The sequence below is a fragment of the Zosterops lateralis genome, assembly GCF_965231275.1.
Source record: "Zosterops lateralis genome assembly, chromosome: 15".
Classification (NCBI taxonomy): domain Eukaryota; kingdom Metazoa; phylum Chordata; class Aves; order Passeriformes; family Zosteropidae; genus Zosterops; species Zosterops lateralis.
Window position 1 is genome coordinate 6,009,492 of NC_139775.1, and position 22,537 is coordinate 6,032,028.

At 37.6% G+C, this 22,537-nt stretch overlaps 1 protein-coding gene across 1 annotated transcript; it reads right to left on the reverse strand.

Moving 5' to 3' along the window:
* Window positions 1-22,209, reverse strand: VWA3A (von Willebrand factor A domain containing 3A). Its single transcript, XM_083872841.1, has 32 exons — window positions 22,174-22,209; window positions 21,171-21,295; window positions 21,016-21,090; window positions 20,080-20,134; window positions 19,249-19,347; window positions 18,747-18,853; window positions 18,351-18,476; window positions 17,556-17,664; window positions 17,092-17,157; window positions 16,501-16,626; window positions 15,428-15,566; window positions 15,231-15,338; window positions 14,912-14,988; window positions 13,785-13,879; window positions 12,771-12,890; window positions 11,901-11,975; window positions 11,097-11,235; window positions 9,973-10,171; window positions 9,483-9,553; window positions 9,017-9,175; window positions 7,535-7,625; window positions 6,926-7,036; window positions 6,454-6,551; window positions 6,156-6,308; window positions 5,527-5,635; window positions 4,638-4,782; window positions 4,021-4,165; window positions 2,834-2,985; window positions 2,439-2,565; window positions 1,799-1,896; window positions 1,372-1,435; window positions 1-111 (listed from the first exon to the last, which is right to left on the reverse strand). Exons 2-32 carry the CDS (start codon window positions 21,284-21,286, stop codon window positions 106-108), a joined length of 3,360 nt encoding a protein of 1,119 aa, XP_083728967.1. The 5' UTR covers window positions 21,287-21,295; window positions 22,174-22,209; the 3' UTR covers window positions 1-105.
* Between the last annotated feature and the right edge of the window lie 328 nt (window positions 22,210-22,537).

A 22,537-nucleotide genomic window follows, 5' to 3' on the forward strand; every position in this document is an offset into this window, starting at 1 on the left:
CTTCTTTCTTTCTGCTTGAAGCTGGAAGGTGTGATCACACTTTGAAAAGAAGCAGGTTAATTGTATGATTCCGAACTTCTCCAGCATCTTTTCTTCACCTAAAATTTAATCCTACAAGTGAAGCACATGAATACTTTTTAAAATGCAACTCAAAATATATAAAATACATGGACACAGTGTCACCATTGACAAAATATGGACAATGGAAAAACAACTTAAACTGAAAGTAATCAAGTTTCCTTACATGTTTAATGGGGCTACAGTGCTATGCACTTTCTGGAGAGTCTTAACAGGAGTGCCTTTCCTATACACTTCACCAGCAATACAGTATTCTTTGGAATGATGAGATCCAGAGACAGTTGTGGAACACCAGCCTTTATCTTTGCGTGCCTGTAACAACTTCCTTGCTCCTATAGGATGGTTTTGTATCTGCTCCCTCTCCAAGCATCTCTGGAGAGTATCAGCCCTTAAATGCTGAATTCTGCAGACTCAGACACACTCTGACACACTGATACACTCACACACACTCTTGCACACCAGGTTCCAGTTTCCACTCTCCATGACCAAGCATTCTGAAGCAGCAGGTCAGGCTGGCAGGCTGGATTTTTTTTTTTTTTTTTTTTTTTTTTTTTTTAATTCCTATTTGAATGATTGGGCAACATTTTTGAACCAAAATACAAACTACAGCTATAGAAAAAAAGATTTTAAAAAACCCAGTCTTGCTCTTTATGTGCCTTACCCAATTCTTTGATTAATATCTTGCCAGGCCAGCTCTGCAGTTGTCTGTGTGTCCATTGTTTTTCCTCAAACAGCCCTGTGACAAATGCTACTGTCTTGTTTAACCCTGAGAAAGTACGTCCACCCAGCAATTTCTCTTTTCCTGTGGTTTTTACTTTGGCAATTTAAAGCAGCAGGTAGGCTCTGTGAGAGGTTCAGTTTGCCCTGCTGCCTCTCCCACCACTCTAATGACAGTCCCATGTTTGCTGAGGATGTCTTTGCTATTAGTGAGGTCTTTTTTCAGTCAGCCTTGTTCATTTAGCAGAAAAATCATGCAGCCCACACAACAATTGTTATTGCAGCCTTTACATCTGGTTCTAACATCTAATGTGCCTAACTGCTTGCTAGAGCATTAATAACTACAAATATGCATTTACCTTGCTCTTTTCACCCCAAACAGTTCTCTATGAGCTGTTCTTCAGTTATATGGGTATTTACTGTGGACTATCTCAGCTAAGAACTAAAATCACTATAAATGTTTCCAACTTTGGAAAAAGCTACTGCTAGAAATGAATACATTTAATAAACTATTACCCTTCTACTGAAATACACGAACTATCCATTAACTATGATGTAAATGTGTTGACTGCTTACCTGAACACTTTTTTGAAAGCCAGATGTGTCTTTTTGGTTTGTGTTCCATTTTTCAAGCAATAATCTGTTTGAAAGAAAAACAAACCCCAGAGAATTACAGCAGTTTTTCACGGAGGAATAGAATGCTTTTGGAGTCTTTATTTAGCCCTGTCTTTGGGTGACCTTGCACTGAGGAGGTAAAATGCATTTTAAAGCTCTTTGCAGGTACATTTGTCTGCTATTCCTATTGAATTGATGTTTTCTGGTTCTGGATTGGCAGCTAGGAAGGGTAACTACGAAGAAACATAAAGATCAATACAATTTAAGTAATGTCCTATTCTAGACACTTCTCCAGGTCTATTTTTTTATATAACAGACATTGGGAGTCAGATATTCTTGTCTTCATTCCATGAAATACTAAATACAAAGATTCTTGATAAATACTCACCTCCAAGATTTCGCCTGCTTTAAGAAACTTCTAGCTTTTGCTACTTCTTGAGTAAGTTTCTTTAAATCATCTCCTTCAAAGAAAGGGAAAGCTGGATTCTGAAAGCACAGTTAAAATGTTATAACTTATACCTATTTATTTTCTGTTTCACCACCTTAATTAACTGATCCTAAGCTTTAAATTTCTCTACTTGCAAAGGAGGTCTGTCTTACAAGGGGAGAGCCCAGCAAGCCTGGATTGCACCTGGGTCTGTTCACTAACATTGTTCTGCTATGGCAATGCCTCACTTGTCTCATGCTAGAGAATTAATGTGCTAAGCACTGTACAAAGATATTGCAATTAAATGAAACACAAGATGGCAGGGATAAGAAGACAGTAAAAGCTGAAGTTAGCTTAAAAACCACATACAGACACAATAGATTTTTTACTTCTCTTTCAAAACCTATATTGCGCTGTGTATTCCTTTCATGGGCTTGGGCACCTCACCAAGACAGCAGGAAGGCAAAAACAGACAGAGATTTCTCTTTTTGGTTTCAATAGGAAATATTATTTTTTCTCATTGTTTTTATTTTCTTAAATGAATTTCCTCTACTGATGAAGAACTAAGTTGCAATGAAACAAACTGATTTATTTAACATACATCTTCATCATCCAGCCCCTCTGTCAATATTCTGTGTGCTGCTAATTGTGCATCTTCACCTCCAGAACTGCAGTGGAAGCGCCCTCCTGTTTGGGAAGCAAGCTTCTTCAGGAATTCAACAGCTCCTCTGTTAGCACAAAGCAGAAAGCTATTTACACAAATTATTTTCTGAAAGCAACACCAGAAGAATTTCAAAGAACTCCTCGAAAATATGACATCAAAACAAATAGATGGGAGGACATGATTATAAATTCCTGTGTGAAATGTAGGCTATGTGGCATTTACCTCTGTAACAACCTTCCCCATCACCATCTTGGTAGCACAGTCTTCTGACAATAAATAAAGTAGTCATTTTAAAAGATTTTTTGTTGTTGTTCTTGCAAAGTATCATATACCTGTCTGCCACACTAAAACAAATGGTGTGGATTTTAATATCTTGTTTCTTTATCAATGTTTCCATTTCTTTCAAAATCAGATTGCAGCTGGTGTCTGGTTTTCCATCAGTCAATAGATACAGCGCCTCTACACCTTGGAAACTGAGAGCTTTCTGAAAAGCAGAAAATAAGCTTAAATCATTTGTACATTTATATGAAAAGTTACACTTCAGAACAAAAATATCATTCCAATGATTTAAGATAGTTTTGTATTTGCCACATGATTAATTAACTTAGTTTTGTCTTTTCATTTTCACTCATTGGGGAAGCAGATCAAGGATATAAATTTGAAAATTTAAGTAGATAATTTGTAGCATAAGACAACATTTATAAGCACAGCATTGCCAAAAACTGACTCATTGAAAGAATAAAATGAACTGGTTTTGGAGAACTATTGACAAAAGATTTTTACATCATATTTTATGGGAGTTAAAGATGTTTAATATCTGAAAATTAAGCTCACTAGGACTTGAATATCATGAAAATTTGCTACAGTAATTGACTCAGTGGATATCTTTGTACTACAAAAGCCTTGCAGCTGTACTGGATTTCATTCATGATGAAAGCCATAACATTTCTATAGAGATTGTGCAAGAATGTCTGGAAGAAGAATCATTCATTAAAGGCAACATTTCCTTTTTGATTCCAATTTTAAATCTCCTAAAATTGCAAGTTCAATAAGTTCAATAAGTTATTATTATGTTGATTTCTACACTGATAATTTTTATAGAAGAGTTTCTTCACCTATTACTGAAGTTCAAGAATTCTACTCAAAACACATGAGATTTCAACAAACACTGCTTATTTAAAATCCTGTTTGGGTCAGAGCAACATATCACAGCCACAGTTGTACATAAACATCAGTTTGAGCAACTGGCTATTTTCCCTCTGTAGTATTCTTTGAATACAAATATTTACAAAACTATTGATATTTTACTTTTTTTAAAAAACCTAGTATGAGCATTTAATTTGACTATCTATGAACGCTGGGGCCAGAAACAGTGACTTGATTTCTAAACTGTTCAGTGATTTGCATATAAAGATGTCGTGCACTTTCACATAATAATTTTCCTGGAATGTCACCAGTCAGGTGAAGTGTTTTTACCACCACAGGACAGAATGAGTTCTCCAAGCTGTGGCACACCCACCTGTACAGCTGCAAGGATGCAGGAGTTCCCATGGGCATGGCATGTGGAGGCCCACTGCACAGCATCATGGCAGCTTTCATCAGTTGCCTCTACAAGACACTCTTTCCAACTCTCTGTATTTTCTGCAAATCTCAGCAGGTTAAACCTGAGGAGAGAGATGACCCACAACATTTAACCCTAATCAGTCACTTTGGATAAGACAGTTTTGAAATAAGTAAATAAATAAAATAATAATAAAAAAAACCCTAACACAAACACAAACCCAACAGTAAAAAAACCCAAACCCCCTATCAAAGAGCCTAATGTTGGATTAAGATCTTCAGACTTGGAAGAGTCAAAAAGCATATTTTACTGTGCATGAACAGAAAATCTACAGGAATGCTGAGCCTAAAAGGGTAAACAGCATCAGCCTACAGCAGAGGCTCAGATTTTAGAGAATTTAGACCTTAAAACTGGTAAAAGCAACAGAAAAAGCAGATCTTGTCACATGGACATTATACTCTAACATACAGTAATTACTTGAATTGTGTGTCAGTGCTGTATTACTGTAATTATTAAGTAATCTGATTGCATAATAATGAGTGCAGATGTCAGTCCTTATCAACAATTCACCATACCTGACTCCATTTTTTCTCAGCTGTTCCCAGATAAGGGAGGTCAGTTCTTTGGTGACAGGTGGCAAATATGGGCCCATGGAACCAGATGTATCAATCAAAACACAGACATTTGCCTCCAAAATGGTACCAAACAATTCTCGGCTTCCTGGGCCAGAACATTAAAACTAATTAAGAGTTATTACACAAGCTTATTTTATTGAGCATAATGTCAATCTTCAGTCTTTAGGGGTAATTCTGGGCACATTTCTACATAATTAACGTAGAAATACTAATTCTAATCTACATAATCAGTGTCTAATCTATGCGGCAATTAGGTAGTTAAAAGGTTAACATTAGATAAGTCTTCAGCCATTTCAAAACTAGCACTATCAAGCATTAATTACTAGCTAATTGTAGCAACTTGCATTAAAATAATTTGTAGCTCCTTTACAATCCAGCAAAAAGTTAAACTGTTTCCCAACAAAGATCTTTATGAGCAACAGAGAGATCAAAATAGTCTTCACCAGCAGTGATGCTGAACTTCTAAGCAGGGCACATTCTTAGTAAAACATGCAGAAAAGCTATTTTTACTTGTATGTGTTACTGTATATATTCTGTTCACAGAAAGAATCTCATGCTCTGTATTCACAGAGACCAAAAACTAATTATTTTCAGCAAGTGAGATGTTTATCAGCTGCACAGATGCTGAATTCTCTTGTATTCACAAATATAAGTTTTAAACTTTCAATGAAATGCAAGACAGAGAACCTTTATTCACACTGGAGGTTCAGATTTACATTCATTTACATCTATTTGAACAGAAATAGCAGACAAGAATATTGTATATATTTATATATACATAAATAAGTTGTAAGTTGTGCTTTACAGAAAACCAGAGGCACAGCAATACCTGAGAGAAGCCACTGCACTCTCTGGATATAGCGCTGCACCACCCTCTCCAGTTGTTCTGTGTAGATTTCCAGCTCCTTAGGGTGAAAATGCAGATGTTTCACAACCCCCTGGAAAAATTCAGTTTGGGCAAGAGCATCTTACTTGAGGAAATCTGAGCTCAGCTGCTATATATGCAATGTTGGCATTGGACATACGGGAGATTTTTGTCTTTACATCTATGAAATATGGTAAGAAAAATTCTGTGACTGTTGCTTGCACTTAGTTTTCGATGCTTCTCTCCAGTCATTACACAGACTGAAACAATCAAGATCCAGCATTTACCCAGTTTCAGCTCACACGTAATTTTGAAAAGTTTAATTTAACTTTTAGAATTTATTTTTATACTGTATGAGCAGAGGAGACACTATACATTCTAAAGAAGATGCAGTTTGGACTTCAAACATGCTAAATGGTTTTTTGTGGTGAACAAAAAACCTTCTCTAGTTTGCTAGTGGAAGTATGATTTAGAAAGAACAGGGAAGAGTGGAGAGAACATCACACTAGAAAGCCAGAAACATTAATCAACATTCACTAAACAAATACAAAGCCTTTCAACAGTGTAGGTACCTGACATCTGCAAAAACCTACATTGATTTCTGCACTGGGGAAGATAGAACAGTATTTTGCTGATACTTCCTTGTGCAGAGACTCCACAGTTTTCTTCTGGTGGATACAGCCTGGACCAAACATCAGTCTGGGCAATTCCAGTTTAAGTTTTTTAATACTGTACTTGGTCAGCCACTTGTAAGACAAACAAATAGAGCAAGTGATTGTTGGCAAATATTAGAAAAGTTTAAGTAATAACACGTTGTACAGAATCACAATTTTTACATTAATTCAGATGGATAGTTCCTAAATGGCAATTTATTAGTAAGGAGAAAAATACCTCTTTGCTTGAACAGATTTCCTCTTCCTTTGGCAATGTGACAGAGCAAACAGATTTTCTTATGCACATTGCCTTTGGATACTTCTGATATATTGTACCTATTTAAGAAATGAACAAAGTACCTAAAAAAATCACTTATTTTAAAAAAGCTGTCACCTTCAAAAAATTCTGAACTAAATCTTCTGTAATCAACTAAATCATGTTCAAAGTGCTTTCCCTTGGAGCACCTTCGACCAAAAGATCCCAAGGGACTGTACAGAAGAAAAACCCAATTAAAAAAAACAAAAACAGGCAAAAAGTGCCACCCACCTGCACCCAAACTAAAAATCCTTACCACTATTTGGTAAGTGAAACTCTCTCCCACTCACTGTTCAAAGCACATCGGTTATCAGTGACTTCTCATCCTGCCAGTTCTATAATAGAAGTGCAGATAAGAAAAGGGCTTCACCCAACCCATCCTGATAACACATACCCACATTTCTTCCTTCTCCAGTGTAAAATACAGACACAGAAAGCTCTGGCTGCCTCCTGAGTTTGTGCTTTCCTTTATTCTTAGTCTGAGGCCACTCTTTTACTGTTTGTGCTACAAGTAAATAAGAGATAAAAAACCCCATTAATTTGGCTCAGCTGGATAAAACTCTTATATGAGAAGAACTCAACCTTGTTCTTCTCTTCGTATATTCCTATAACCACAATTATAAATACTTAATTTTCTGTGATACTGATTAAGAAAAATCATATTACAGTGCTACTTTAGAGGCTTTCATAGAAATGAAACCTTTACAAATATAGAAATTAGCATCAGGAAGAATGTCACAGGAGTTAGTTTGAAAAAAATTAGGGGTTTGAACAAGTGCATAGTATTTGTTGGAGAAACCAGTTAACTTTGTACAGTGCACCTCATATGCAAATATGAATCCAGATTTGTAAACATTGCTACATATCAACATCAGTAGATTTGATTAAAGATTACAATTCCAGGTGTTTCTAAAAATCTTAATTTAAATCTCTAATTTAAATACTGTCTTTTAAGCAAAGCCCAAAGGAAACTGAAGACAAAAAGCCCCTAACCCATACAGACCTGGTGGAATTCCTGCTTTGGCACTGGGAGGACGCCATGCCAGAACTCTTACAGGAGGATTTCTCTCTGCACCATGGTTGTCTTTAACATCCTTAAGCACCTTAGGTAACAAAAAATGAATGTAAAAAGTGTTTCAGCTGGATTGTAACTGCATTATTCTAACCTGCAACTATCTTTCTTTATTCTTTAATTCCTGCTTTACTCTGGCATTGACAAATCCACAGGCTGCCATGACAACACATTAATTTGCAGTTTCTTGCTGGGTTAAGTAACTCTTATTGCTCTGTTTTAATTATCTTGCCAATATCATCTGCTACCATAAACCTGAAGATTAACATCTACAGGGAGAGGATTTTGGACCATTTTGCCACCTGAAGGAGCAGTCAAGTATGGTAATGACCTTGCTTTATAGAATGCAGCATTTATTATCTTCCTCAGCATTTTATTGATTATTGAAAATCTAGTGCTGACACCAGTGATTTCTCCTTTGGGTTTAGCTTATCCCTCTAGGGGTTGAGCAGTCTGCTAAACAACACAAGCACTTGTTTAACCCTACTGTAGGATAAGACTTGTTGCGACACTGAGTCTTCAAGCACCTGACATCTAATTTAACATACAGCTCTACTATAAATATGATCAAACGTCTACAAACAACCCCATGCCCATTTTATACAAGTTTAATCCCTGCAAAACCATGTTCTATTATCATCTCTGAATAATGAGTTTCTCCTGCATTTGTGAAGATGTGTTGAGAATATGTGACTTGTAATAAAAGAGCCTGGAAGACCTATGAAGCCTTTGCAACATTCCCACGCTTACATTCCCATTTTCTACATTCCCACACCTACAATGCCAGTCCCATCCCAAAGATGAGACCTGAAAGTTCCAGTGAGCACCGTCCCTTTATGAATATCACAGATGTCACACCTACTCAAACTAGATGTATGCATAGTTCAAATGAACAAACACTAGCAAAATCCCAAGGGATTTGGTAGTGCAGCTCCATGGAAATAAGCACAGCAGGCAGCAAACAAATTCTGAATCCTGTTCTTATTTTATGCTGGCTCTCTATGAGGCCAAAGTTATGCTACTGACCTGCAGCTGTCTCATCTGTAAATCAGCAGAACATCACAATATTCAGTACCTTCTGGAAGAACTTGCAAAATAGATGTAATTTGGTAAAGTACATTTCTGCTTTGCCTTTGTTTCCATTAAACATTATTTTTTAAGGTCAGAGGAAGGATTATTTAGACACCTTTTGACACTACAGTGTGGTTCCATTATAACTGATTACTTAGTATAATGCACTTTTTAGTATATGTAGCATTTTGAATGCAAACATAAACTCAAAGTACTATCACAGTGCTGCTCTTATTTCTTCAAATTTTCAGCTGAGCACTTCTCTCACCAAGAGGAGCCTCTAATAGCTAGGCAGGATCTTTAATTAACCCAGAACATATTAAAAATGAGACCATTTCAAGCCATTCTAGCCAGACTCACAGCTGTGGGTTTAGGAGATGGCACCTTCTGTGGTTTTTTTCTCTTGTTCCTCATGAGCACATTTGAGTCTCCTTCTGGTGTGAGGGGTTTCACAGACTGATTTACTGAGCGCTGCTTTAAGGAGTCCACTAGGAATGCACACTGAAATGGAAATCCACATTGTTTAGTAATTAATATACAAGAAATCAGCAGCAAAAGGAGAATCACTTGAACTGTAAACTTGTTTTTTGTCTGGAATCATGACTATTCCAACACCAGTCACTGCAGTGCTATTGTGCAACTGCTTTCTAGTCCATATTTACTCTACAGTCACTATTCTCACACTCTAGAACATTCCTGTTCATCATAAAAGGGTTTTGTCCAATCTCCTGAATTGTCAGCTGAACAAACACCGTTGAATTTTTAAATGAAGAAACATGTAATTTAAGAAGTTCTATGTAATTCATACCTTTTGGGAGTAGATCTTTGCTTTTTCCATTTCAGATATAATACTGGTAATATCATCACTTTCAAAAATACCTGATAATCAAATAGATGCTAATTAGCATGGGGTTTTTTAAAGTGTACAAGGTAAGTATTTTTTAATGTACAACACTTTGTACAACATGCTAAATACCAATGCAAGTAATAAAAAAAATCTTTGTTTCCTGCAGGAAAAAACCCTGTATTTTAAAGCATCTTTAAAAAGGCTAACAGAAAATAATGAATTCAAATAGCAAAAAAAATCCCAAACAAATTCCTTCATTAAGGCTGCATTATAATATTCTGCAATGTGATTGAAAGTCTCAATAAAACTATCATCTGTGTTTATATCTTGGTGCTAGCACAGCATCAGCATATCTTTAAAAAAAGTAAATTACTTGATTGGGGAGTAAAAAATCAATAATGAATATTAGTTCACTAATGAAAAGTATGTGCTGACTTTCCTTGGCTCATACCTGCTTCTCCAAACCAGTGAAACCTCCCATTGGCTGCCTGTACAATTTCTTTAAAAGCATTGGCAGCTTCCCTTGGGTCGGCGTAGCGTGCTGGGATAATCCCAGTGGAGTCAGTGTCCTTTGTTACACTGAACAGACAGACATGGAGCTGTAAATCAAAACCTTCACAAGCCTCAGCCACATAAGCACTGATTGTGTGCTGTAAGACAGAGGAAAAAGAAACATCAGGGGTGAGCCTCTACCTCAGACATGTTTCCACCTACTCCACTGCTTCCTGACTGATGTACAAATCTTCCCAGCTGGAGCAGTTCAGCACAGGAACCTGCCCTGAGCAGCCCCACTCCTCCTCAGTCTGTGCAGATACACAACAATTGTCACTATTGCTGGCTACAGCTCTACTGCAGGCAAGAGGTGAGCTGGGGTAGATCTGGGAACCAAAGGCAGAGATCGTGGATATCAATTTAGCTGTGCACTAAAGCAAAGTAGGGATGAAACTGTCCGTTTGTCTTTCATTTTCTTATCAACCATATGGGCTTTAATGATTTCTTAGGTCTGCCCAGGATTTCCAGAGATTTGGTAACATAAGCAGGAGACACCTCACTGCCCACGTGTAGAAACTCAAGGCTGCACACCTGGCTTAACAGCCATGGAGCACACTCACTACAAACACGGATCCAAGCAAGGAATTACTGGATAAAAACAGGAGCTGTCTCTACATAGTATGCTATGGAGTTCCACTGGAAAATTATCTGTGTCTTTGTTCCCATGAGTTGTACAGAAATGATAAATTACAAAAAATCAGCTTGTTGAAACTCAGAAATCTGAAGCAAAACGATGTCCAGAGCTGAAGAGGGAAAGGAATCCTAAAAGAACATCTTAAATTTTCTATAATTCATACATAATTAATAATTGCTAGCTCTAACACAAGACTAACAACTGCAGAAATGGAAGTTTGGGAATCTGATAGCTGTGCTGCCTTAGGTATGTAAAGGAGGAATATCCTGCCAATGAACTGTGATGACTGGCCATAAGGGGAAAAAAGAGATGGGAAAAAAAAGAGAAAAATAAAGCTGGTATTAGTTTTGATAGGAACTTAGAGAAAAGTTGCCTACAATGACACTCACTGTTTCCTGATCAGGTATTCCAGTAGCCAGCAGGTAGATTCCCTGTGATTTATCTTTATCTTTGAAGTCAACTTCCACAGCTCTCCTGAGTGCACTCATGAGATTTCTACTGCCCTTGCACTCCAAACTCAACACCCACCTAAACCAAGATGTTTACAGTTCAAAGAATGAAGGAACAAAAGCTCTTGGTTCTGCTCAAAGCAACAAAGAGAACTAAGTATCTTACATAATAACACTGCACTGGAGTCTAACATTTTTGAAAATGACAGAGAGCAAAACCAGTTTATATAACAAATTATTTGTTCTGGTTTCTGTATTGCCAGCATGGCAAACTGGTTTTTAAAGTAAGATACGAAACATCAAGAGAAAAAGAATTCTCTCCTAATTTTATGAGGAAAATATTAATATAGTAGAACTTACAGAAACAGAAATGAAACCAAAGGTATAAAGAGAACACAGAAGGTGTGACTCCACAAACAGAAATCTGGGATATTTTTCCAAAGCATGTGGGAAAAGCCCCACTGTTTAGCTCTCACATCCCGGTTGTATTTGAAGCAGTTTTCAATCCACATAACCTCTTCATTCCTTACACAGACACTTCTGTATCTGTGTACACATATATTATATACACATAAAATACAAAGTCACCAAGCTAACCAACTGTTTACGTGAGAAATGACTAAGAACAACCAGTGTGGAACATGGCAGTCTATTTTTGTAACATGATAAGCTTATAAAATTTTTCAGTTGTTTGCAATTTTTCTCTGTGAAATTCACATACATGGTTTAATTATTTGATCCTACCTCCAAGCCTTTTCTAAGTTTTCTGGTTGAGAAGGACACAGTTCCTGCTGCCAAGGCACAACATCACTCCCAAATCTTTCACAGAAAGGCAATAGCAATTAATTTTCAGAGTATGGTTTAGAACAAGCAAAAATATAAAATAAATTCACTGAAGAAGAAAAATCCCATTTGGGGTATTACAGACATAAAACTGCCCAATGCCAACTATTTTCTATTTCAAACCATTTAATTATCCACATTTATCCATCACCCAAGGTTTGTTTGATTTTCTTTCGTGGAAGGTTTGTGAAAAAGGAACTCCAACCCTCAGCTACTGCCTGTATCTCTCTTGTGAGATAAGGGCTCTGTTCTCACCATTTTAGGAACTCCATGAGCTGCTGGCTCTTACTTTTACCTGCCAGACACCTGCCCAGCAGCTGCTTAGCAATTGTGCCACATTTCTGCCTGCCAGTGCTAAGTACAGAATTTTAACTCTATAATATATTAAACAGTATTGGAGTTACTGTAAAATTTAAAGGGTGCTCTCAGCTATGGTACCTGAGACATCAAAATCCTCTTTTGGTAAGTTTCTGACAGGTGAATTAATAGTGTTATGAACAATATAGCAGGATGAGTATTTGTTACAGGTATGATACAATCAGTTCCAGTGACCCTCACCCAAACCAGTGATTTTTAATTACTAATCTGGTCTCCATACATGATCCATGCCCTCACCCAATAAGGACCAATCCGTGCTAGTCTTGCAAATACTTCGTAAAAAAATATTAAATACTAACACAGGCCTGTTAGTAACTACAACAGGTACAAGGCATACTTATTTCATTGCAATGCATTACAATTATTTGAAAAGACTCTTACATAGTTACTTACGCTATAATATTGAAGAAATCCTTATTTGACATTTGTTCCTCAAGTAAAAGTCGTAAAGAATGTTGGATATGGGAGATGCAGGTAGAGTTTGTCACTGATATATCAACAAGTACAACCACCCTATATTAAAAAAAAAGCTATTAGTTAAAAAAAAACCCTCTTATGTATTCTTATCTTCAGTGCACTCTAACTTGTCAGGGAAAGCATCTTCTATTTATGTATCAAAATGTATAAACACTGAACCTATATTTTTAAAAAATTCTGCAAAACATTGGGTTAAATTTAAAAAATAAAAATACAAACAGTAATGGAAACTTATATCTTTCCTAAACTATGGAATAATCAGGATACTGGCTATTTGTAGTGCCATAATGAGTGCTGAACCCCAAACTGCTCCTCCTCCTTTTCTGTACTTGAGTATCTAAAATCCTCCTGAAAAGTGTAGATGTTTGCCAGCAAGGAGAGTTGCTGGATACTTCACTTTCCCAGCCAACACTCCAGGAACATATGGAATATTACTCCAAAGACAAATGGTTAAACTCTCTCTTAGCCCATCAGTGCCAGAGAGGTTGCTCAGGTATGGACTGACTGATGTTACTGAGCACCTGTTTAGAGAAAAGTGTTAATGATGAGCTGCTCAGCATGGTCAGTTTTAAGTCTTGCTTGCAGAGACAACACAGGATGGTCACAGTTAATGGACAGGGCATAATTTGGGGGCAGTAGTTTTGAAAAGACTCACAGATGTGATGGATAGTCAGTGGGATGTGAGTTCCCAGCACAACACAGTGGCCAGAGGGGCTAATTCAGTCCTTAATCAATAAGCAACAAAACCTCTAGTAACAGAGGCCTCAGCTACCTTCCTTTTGTCTGAAACTCCATATTCAAGGTTTGTAAACAGGAAAAAGAGCAAATGTGCAATTAAGGTTGAGTAAGGCCTCAGACAAGATGTTTGACCATCCTCAAACACATTAAGACTTCAAACCTCACAAAAACACCCAAAATCAAATACAATACCTTCTCTCACAAACACTTCCCCATATTCTTCTGCTAGCAACAGACAGCCAGTCAATTCGTTTCTCATAGACTCTTACCATTTTAGCAAGGAGTTTCTATGCATAAATAAAGAAAATTTATGTTAAAAATAAAAAGCTCAAGTCTTTTATTGCCAAATGCTTAATACAGAAATAACACAACAGCATAGGAATGAAAAATATATTTTAAAATTCATTCATTTCAATAGCGACATTTCATTCTAAGTACAGATATGAGAACACAGTCCAGGAAAAAAAAAACAGTGATAGAAAGGCAACAAAGAATCTAAAGGTCTGTATCTCCACTTCACTTTTCCTCTTGCCATCATGTTTCAAAATAGTGTTCAGGCATATCAAGAAAAGAAAAAAAAGAGCTTTAAAAATGCTGGTTTTGCAATCTTACCCTTTCTTCAATAGCATTTTTAGGCAGCATTCATAACAAAACACATCATTTAACATAAACACTTGTAATTCTTTAGCAGTATCAATACTGATATTTGATATTAAGGTAATTTGTCCAAACTCTATACACCATGACCCTTCCAAGTATATGTAGGTTTTATATGAAGGGCATATTAAGCTAGAAAAGGGCACTGAACTCAGAAATAGAACTATAATTTAGCATGCTTTTGGAGCACAAAACACAAGCATCTACCAGTGAGCAAGGGGCCACAGAAGATGCTTTTCATTTCAGCCACTTTGCACTCTCTTTCTGGTCTGGCTGTAGAGTCCCACAGACTTCACATCACTCCCTCTGTAATGAATTATTTGCCCTGTCTGGAAACATTCCCACAGCCCTTTGTCAGGACTGCCAGTGAAGTGGGAAAGAAAAAGGACTGACAGATCACTATATAGCAAACCCTGATTTAGCAAACATCCCAGACAGATTCTCTTTTATTAAACTTGTTCCATTCTCTGATGATCTGCATTCTAACTTAATGAGGAAATCCTCAAGAATCATTACTGGCTGTAAGAATTCCAGTGGCTGCAGACTTACATGGACAGCTGTCTGCACATGAATCCCTACAGTATTTAGTTAACAAGACCATTAATGAGGAATAATTAGATGGTAGACTACCCCTGACAAGGCCATCATGATGGAAAACTCACCTGATAGCTATACAATACTGGCAGGTCAACATGGATATTTTTTACAGTTCCATCATACCACTCAAACTGCATCATCACTTTCTAGAAGGATAAATAGAGTTAACTTTACAGAATCCAATATAAGATAGACTAACATGGAATTTCTTCCTGAAGCATTCTTAAGAATGACACTAAGTATTTGATTTAAATCTATGACTCAAATTTCAGCCTGTAGAATTTCAGCTAACTTATAAAGTACTATTTAAATTAGAAAGATGTAGCAATAGAAAGAAAAAAAACCCAAACCACCACAAACCCAGGGAGAAAAGTTCCTCATCACTTGCCTCATGTAGAGTTGATGATACTGTTTTTTTAAGAATAGGTACAAAATCTTCCACAGGAGAGAAAGCATTGGGAGCCAGAACTTGATAAAGGTCTAACTTTTTAGCTACAGGAAGAAAAAAACACATCAAATAAAACACATACCCTGTCTTTAATTCATGTTTTATACCTGTTAAGCTTTTCTTTCTGTGCTACCTTTCAATCCATATGCCTTTAACCATTCTGCTGAGGTTTTGGCCAGGATGCTTGGTGTTTGAATAGCTAACGGTCCTTTGTGCTGTGCAGGCTTCAGGAAGAAACTGGAGGGTGCTGTATTTGCAAATTCTGTGGAAATCTAAAATGGATTTCAGAAAAAGCTCTTGCAAGTTGTAACATAATTTATTTTTACCCTCAATTCAAAATATCCAGCATGAAATCATGGTGAACATAATTAAAACTAAAGTGCTGGGATTCCAACAAGCAAAATGCTTTGAAAATAGCTATCATTGGTCCTCCTAAAAATGGGCTTTTACTGGGGCTATAGCATCTTCTAAATCATTTCAGAGTGACTTCTGCTTCACAGCTAGTCTACACAGTCCTTAATAATCATGAGGTTGGAAGAGAGAAAAAAAAAAAAAATATATATATATATATGTATAGCATAGGAAAAATGAGGGAGAAAAATAATTAGAAATTTTATTCACAAATGACTACTTTGTCTCCTGCCTAGAATGTCTCAGGTCAGATGACCAGGTAAATAAGGACACAAAATGTGAGCATTCAGCTCCCCTTTCAGATCAGACTTACCCACATCACACAAGTACTTACAGTGGTTGTGAGAGAGAACAGACTATTTGCTAACAAAAAAATTCCTCCCACACTTGTATGACGGTACTAGCAAGACAAGCCCTTGTAAGTTTGCAATGGATTTAAGTGTCCAACTAAATCACACAGGATTAAGTATCTTTTAACCCATTTAAGGGACTGATGGAACTTCATTTATATGATCATAATAGAGCTATGAGTTAGAGTTAGGCCAGTGCTGCTTAGATTCCCATTACAATCACAGGACAATGTTCTTTTCATGCATTTTGGAGAATATTTAGCAAAATGTCCCCTTTACTGGTTTTGTGCTTAATTTGCTCTTACAGTGGATGTTCAATAGAGAATATTCAAAGTTCACATATCAAAATACATATCAATCATACGATTGTCTTTTCATATTGCAGACATTTAAAATTTCTAACCTTAATTATTCAAAGTATATCTGAAAATAAAAAGATACATACATCTGCTCTTTTACTACCAAGCAGGCCACCAACTCTTCTTTGAAAAGTCTGTTTGATGCTCTTGAGTAGGTCCTTAGCCTTCTGGGATTCCTGAAGTAGCAGATGAAAATCACTGCTATCAAAATTCTGCAATTATAGAAACAAATGGGGAAAAATAAGTTAACTAATGTTCAAACAACAACTGAAAGCAGCTTTCTTACTTTACTGTGCAAACATCAATACAAGACTGCCTGGCACAGCAGAATTGAGTGCAAATGTATCTAATGCTCTGTATATAAATTAGTAAGCATTTATAAACAAGATATTACTTTATTACTTTGAATCGTTCTACAGCAAGCCACTGCTTTTATCAGCCATAAGTCAGTAAATAATAACAACTGCAAAATTGATTGCACTTTAAGGAAATGTTTTCAGTTGCAGAAAAAAATAACCACAGGTTTATTGAGCACATGCTCAGCATTTTTATGACAGAGACTTTCAGCATCAATTCTTACTCTCAGCTTTTACTCAGGTGATAATTCTTTTACCTTCTCAAGGTGAAGAATCATCAAAAAGAGAGAAAAATGCTTTGCCTCTCTCCCTGTCACCTACCTCTCCCTTACAAGAGTAGCAATGGTAACGGCCTCTTACAGCTTCTGTCAGGTTCTTTAGAACTGCCTACATATAAAAATAGGAAGAGAAACAGTTACTTTGATTTGACAGTCTCTTTTGACAAGGTGAGTTGTTGGTATTCAGTTCCCAGTAGAGACAGAAAAAGAATATTTGAGATACATGTAGTGAGAAAGCCAAAATAATTATTATGTTTCCATCATTTGCTTACCAGTCTTATTTTAATATGGCTGAAAAAACTAACTCAGTAAAGCAAGCTACAAGATGATGCTCCAAACAATTTTTTCATGTGTGCAAATCTGCTCTGAAGAGAATACAACACTAATTCAAGAACTCTAATGAATAGGTTAGCCTCCCCACAAGTTTACGAGAAGAAAGCATTACAGCTGAACAGGAAAAAAAATGACAGTGCACTCAGGAAGTTAAGTATTAACACAATTACTTACAAGAGAAGCAGGATTGGTGCAATCATATATAACAGTGTGTATCTGCACTTTTCTCCCCAGAGTACACTGCTCAGCATAATCACATAATATTCCAAAAGACTGATCAGGACTGATGAAAAAAAGTAAAGAAAAAAGATATTAACAATGGCAGTAATCAAATGGAGAATAAAAGGCCATACTGAAGAAGACATGGAAGAAAATCTGGGAAAGAAACATGGGAATTATTTAGGTATTTAGCATTATCATGCTTTTGGAAGGACCTTCTCTCCCTCTTTCAACCATTACTGAGACGTCACTACTGGAGTGTGGCTCTGTCCTGAAAATCTGCATGATAACAAACCCAGTAGGATTTTATTCCGATTCAGAAAAGCTTGTGAATTGAAATATTCTGATGTATTCCCTGCCAGCCCTGAAAGCTAAAAATCAGGAGTTGTGGCTTTGGCTGCTGTGATACTTTTCAACTCTGGTGTGTAAGGATGTCCTCTGTTTCCAAAGGCACCAAAAGAAGTAAAACTTTCAGTGACATCCTTAATGACACTTAATTGATGTAAAATTAGAGCTAGCAGGCTCTCAATAGAGCACTGTGATAAGTGATCTGTAAAAACATAGCTTCAATACTAGAAAAGACTTATAAATAGCAAAAAAGGGAAGAAATAAAGGAATTCAAAGGTACAAACTAAAAATATGTAAAACTCAGATCTTAAATTTTCCATTTGTTTTTTATCAAGTTCAGTTTCTTGTACAAATCCTTGTATCCAAGTTAAATCTGGTTGTTAGGACAGATAATAAACTTACCAGCTTCCCACAATAAGAACCAAGGAATTCAGTTCTTTTATTGGAAGGACATGCCTTAAGGCTTTCAGCAAATTGCAGCCTCGACCAGGCTCCAGCTCCTGTATCCATAGTCTTGCTTCATGTAGCCTAGGAGAGGGAAAAAAAGAAAAAGAATATTTAGGTGCTAAATAAGATAGATCACAAAGGTTACTACAAACCACAGGAGCAGCTAAGATATTTTACACATGAAAACCATCTTGAAACCACTGACCACATGTCAAATTCACCGCTTTTCTCCCCTCCTAAAATCACTTCAAGCACAAGATGAAAAACACTATTACCTACAAGAGGTTGCTCAAATTACATGGACACCTTGTTTGAAACACTTTGATTTTTCAGAGAAATTAACATACTTACACATGAACGTTGATGGTTTTTGGATTCTCCCATAGCAGTGAAATTTCTGTACTGAATGACAGGCAGTACAATTGCTTCTTATAACAAAGCTGTTCATCTATTAAGCACTAATAAATAAAAAATTATGAATGCATTGCTATCCATGCTGCTTCTGGTAGGGTTATTTAAAGGAGTTTTATTTAAAACACACAAATGAAACTACAGCTGCTTTTGTTAGGCAAGTTTATTCCACAGAGAATGCTGATACAATTGAGAAACTTTAACAATAACACATCCCTTAATAATATTTTGAAGTATATACTGGATTTGTTTTGATCTGGACATTAACAAATACTACACTTTTAACAACATTCAGAGCATACTTTTCTACAACAGAAAAATTCTATTTTATCGTATATTAAGTTTTTAAGCAGACTTTTTTCTATTTGGTTCCTAACTTCTAGTTCCACAAAATCTTGATTAGTATGCTAAGATTGGCAAAATTTGCTTTATTATTACTTACCAAAAGGTTCTTCTGAAAATCCAGTAGTCTAGGTCCATAACTCAAATGAGACACATCAACCAAAAGTCCAACTTTAGTTCCTTTTATAACACCGAACACCTTAGAAAAGTCACTGTAAATATTAGCTTATCTAGTTTAATAATTTTACTGTTTATTCTGTACAACACCATTTGTAAATCAAGTATTAGGTATTTATTTTAATTTTAAAATTTTTTAGCATAAAGATGACACAGTGACAATGTCAAGGAGGAAAAGAAGAAAAAAAGCAGAGTCCTACTGGCTCCCAGTTAATCCTCACCAGTGAATCATATTACCTTCTTCCCAAGACAGATTATTCATTACTTGAGAAGACAGATAAAAAATAACTTTGTCCCTTTTAGGCTAAATCAGGCAACTTTGTGGAAACCAGATTTTGGAATGCTGCTTGTTTCCCTATTCCCTTCAAGAAAGTTCCATCCTGCTGCCAGGCACAGTGTGCTGGAGCAGCTGTGCAGGAGTGGGCACAATGAACTACCAGACAGCTCCACTCCAGGCAGAGGCTGAGATCAGCATCGACTGCTCCCATTTAAATCGTGCTGAGAGGACCCGATGACTAAGACTGCAAAGAGAAAGGAAAAGACTAAATCTAGAAAGCAGAAAACTGCATACCAATGAAAGGTCAGGAAAAACAATCCACTGTCAACATCACTGCATACCATGTGGAACTTGTAGCAAATAATTAAAATACAAAGGCTTTCTGGAAGCCACTTTTCTCTAAAATGCAAAAGTTAATTTAGTCTTTAATGCCATAGAGAGTTTCATTCTAAAATTACACTGTAAAATTCAAGTTACCTTTCTGCTGTCCTGCAACAGCCACTGAATTCTGTGCTGATAGAGTTCAATCACTCTGATAAAAGGCAGAGCATACATTTAGCTACAGCATTCTCTCACACTGGGTTTCAGTGTAACAATCAACCAGCTGTCTTCATCACATCCCTTTTCTCACAGATGCAAAATCTGTGAGAAACGGGTGTTTTAGAATATGTTAAATATGCCCTTACACAATTAGTGGTTGCAGGGCTATCCACTTAAATACTTCTTTCCCTAAAGCAGAACCTCTTCCAACAGTTAATTATCAAAATGGTGCTTCCTGTAATCTCAATTTGTTTTACTTTAACCAATGGATTTTTTATTCCATGCACATAGTGTCTACAAGTTGGCAAACAGAAAGTTCAAGCCAACATTTTAAAGGGGAAAATCCATTTTCTTTTTCAAAACAAGAAAGGTGCTTCTGTTTTATAGAAGCCTGACACAGTGAGGTATGCTGAAATGGCAGCACTCTTATCAATTGTGAAGATTACTCTACAGCTTATTGAACTTATAAATTAAATTATTTAAGTTTCCTTGATTTTATACATTTAAAATCCACTTAGAATACTTCCAACTTCCATGTCACATCCATGATTTAAAGCTAATCCAAGTTACAGTTGGTATAACCCCCAACTACACAGTGCTACATATGGAAACACGACCATGCACTGTCTGCCTTTCTAAAATGAGCAAACTGCTCCACATCAACACCTGGTTGATAAGCATCTTCCTTAAAAAACCCAAAATCTCAGTAGGGACATACAATTGTCCCTTACTCTAAATCTCAGCAGGAAGGATTTAGTGCTGAGATACTCTGAGGTGCCCAGAGATAACAAATTAACATTTAAGGCAGTGCCTACAGCAATGGAGATACAGAATCAGTTACACATCAAAACGGGAAAGAAGATGGATACTTACTCAGAAAGTCTGGATTCAAAATCAGTAACAGTCTCTTCTGCAAACTCCATCTCTTCACCACCATTTCCTGAATTCCTGGAGCACTATGCACGGTTAATATCAGAGAGATGCACACAAGCTAAGACTGACTAGAGAAAAGGCAGTGTTGTACTTACAAAATAATATTGCCTTCATTTACCAGATACTCCAATGTTAATTTCAAGGAGCCCAAACTGTAGTTTCTTATCCATTCTTCTGTTGTTTGCACCTTTTGAGACTGTGTTTTCTCCATTTGTCCTCTCTACAGATCGACAAAAAATTACATGCAGTATGGGAAATTAAATGTGCTGTTTAAATGTGACAAAAATGTAAGTCTTAAGGAGAGCTGCTGCTAGGCAGTGCATATCCAAGAACATAATTTTATGTACTGGAATACTCTTTTGAATCTGGGATACAAAGGAAAAGAAACTTTCACAATACATTTTCCTGATGTATGTTTCCTTTATATGAACAGACTTAGCCTTGTTAAAAATAAAAGTAAAAACTCAGCATTACAGCAAAAAAGTTTAAATCCTCAGAAATAAACACTATTAGAAAGGTATTAATATTGTGAGCCACTTAAATGATAATTTATATGGTATGTGGGACAACAGAAAACTAAAAAACAAAGAGAAGTTACAATTATGCATTTTTAGAAAACACATTTAGGAACTATTCTGCAGGAGCTGCTTGTTAAGGGGTTTTATACAGTTAATTATATGTGTGCATGGCTGCTGGGAGCTGTGATGAGCTACAGAGCTCAACTAGAAAAAGAGATTAACCACGGCAGAGCCGGGCTGGCGGGGGGTGGGAGAGCTGCCCCCGGGTCTGGGCGCGGGACGAGTCAAGCAAAAATCACTAAAAACACAGTTTTCCCTCGGCCGGGCCCCACCGCCTCCTCCCGGCCCTGGGGCTCACTGAGGGGTCACCGCCGCTCTTCCCGCCCCGAGACCCTCCTCAGGCACGGGGAAGAGCCCCGGGTCCCCGACCCTGCGCTGTCCCGACCCCAGACCCTCCTCAGGCACGGGGAAGAGCCCCGGGTCCCCGACCCTGCGCTGTCCCGGCCCGGGACTCGCCTCACCCGCCGGGAAGGGAGAGACCCCCCGGCTCCCCGGGCCCGCACCGCCCGCTGGGACTCACCTGGCGGGGAACAGGCGCTCCCGGCGCCCCGCTCTCCCCACCCTGGGCACGGCCCCAGTGACAGAGACTCCCCAAACCCCCCCAGCACTCCCGGTACTGCCCCGGCCCTTCCCTCGGGGCACCGGGAGCGGAGGGCCCGGCCCGAGCCCCGCCCGATGTTTGTGGCGTTACCGGGGGAGACAGGCCCGGCCCCGGAACCGCCGAGCCCCGGGCGGGAGGAGAGGGGCCCTGAGGGCCTGGGGGGACACATGAGGGGGGACACGGGCCTGGGGGGACACACCTGAGGGGACACACCTGAGGGGGGAGACACACCTGAGAGGGGACACACACCTGAGGGGGGACACACACACCTGAGGGGGGACAC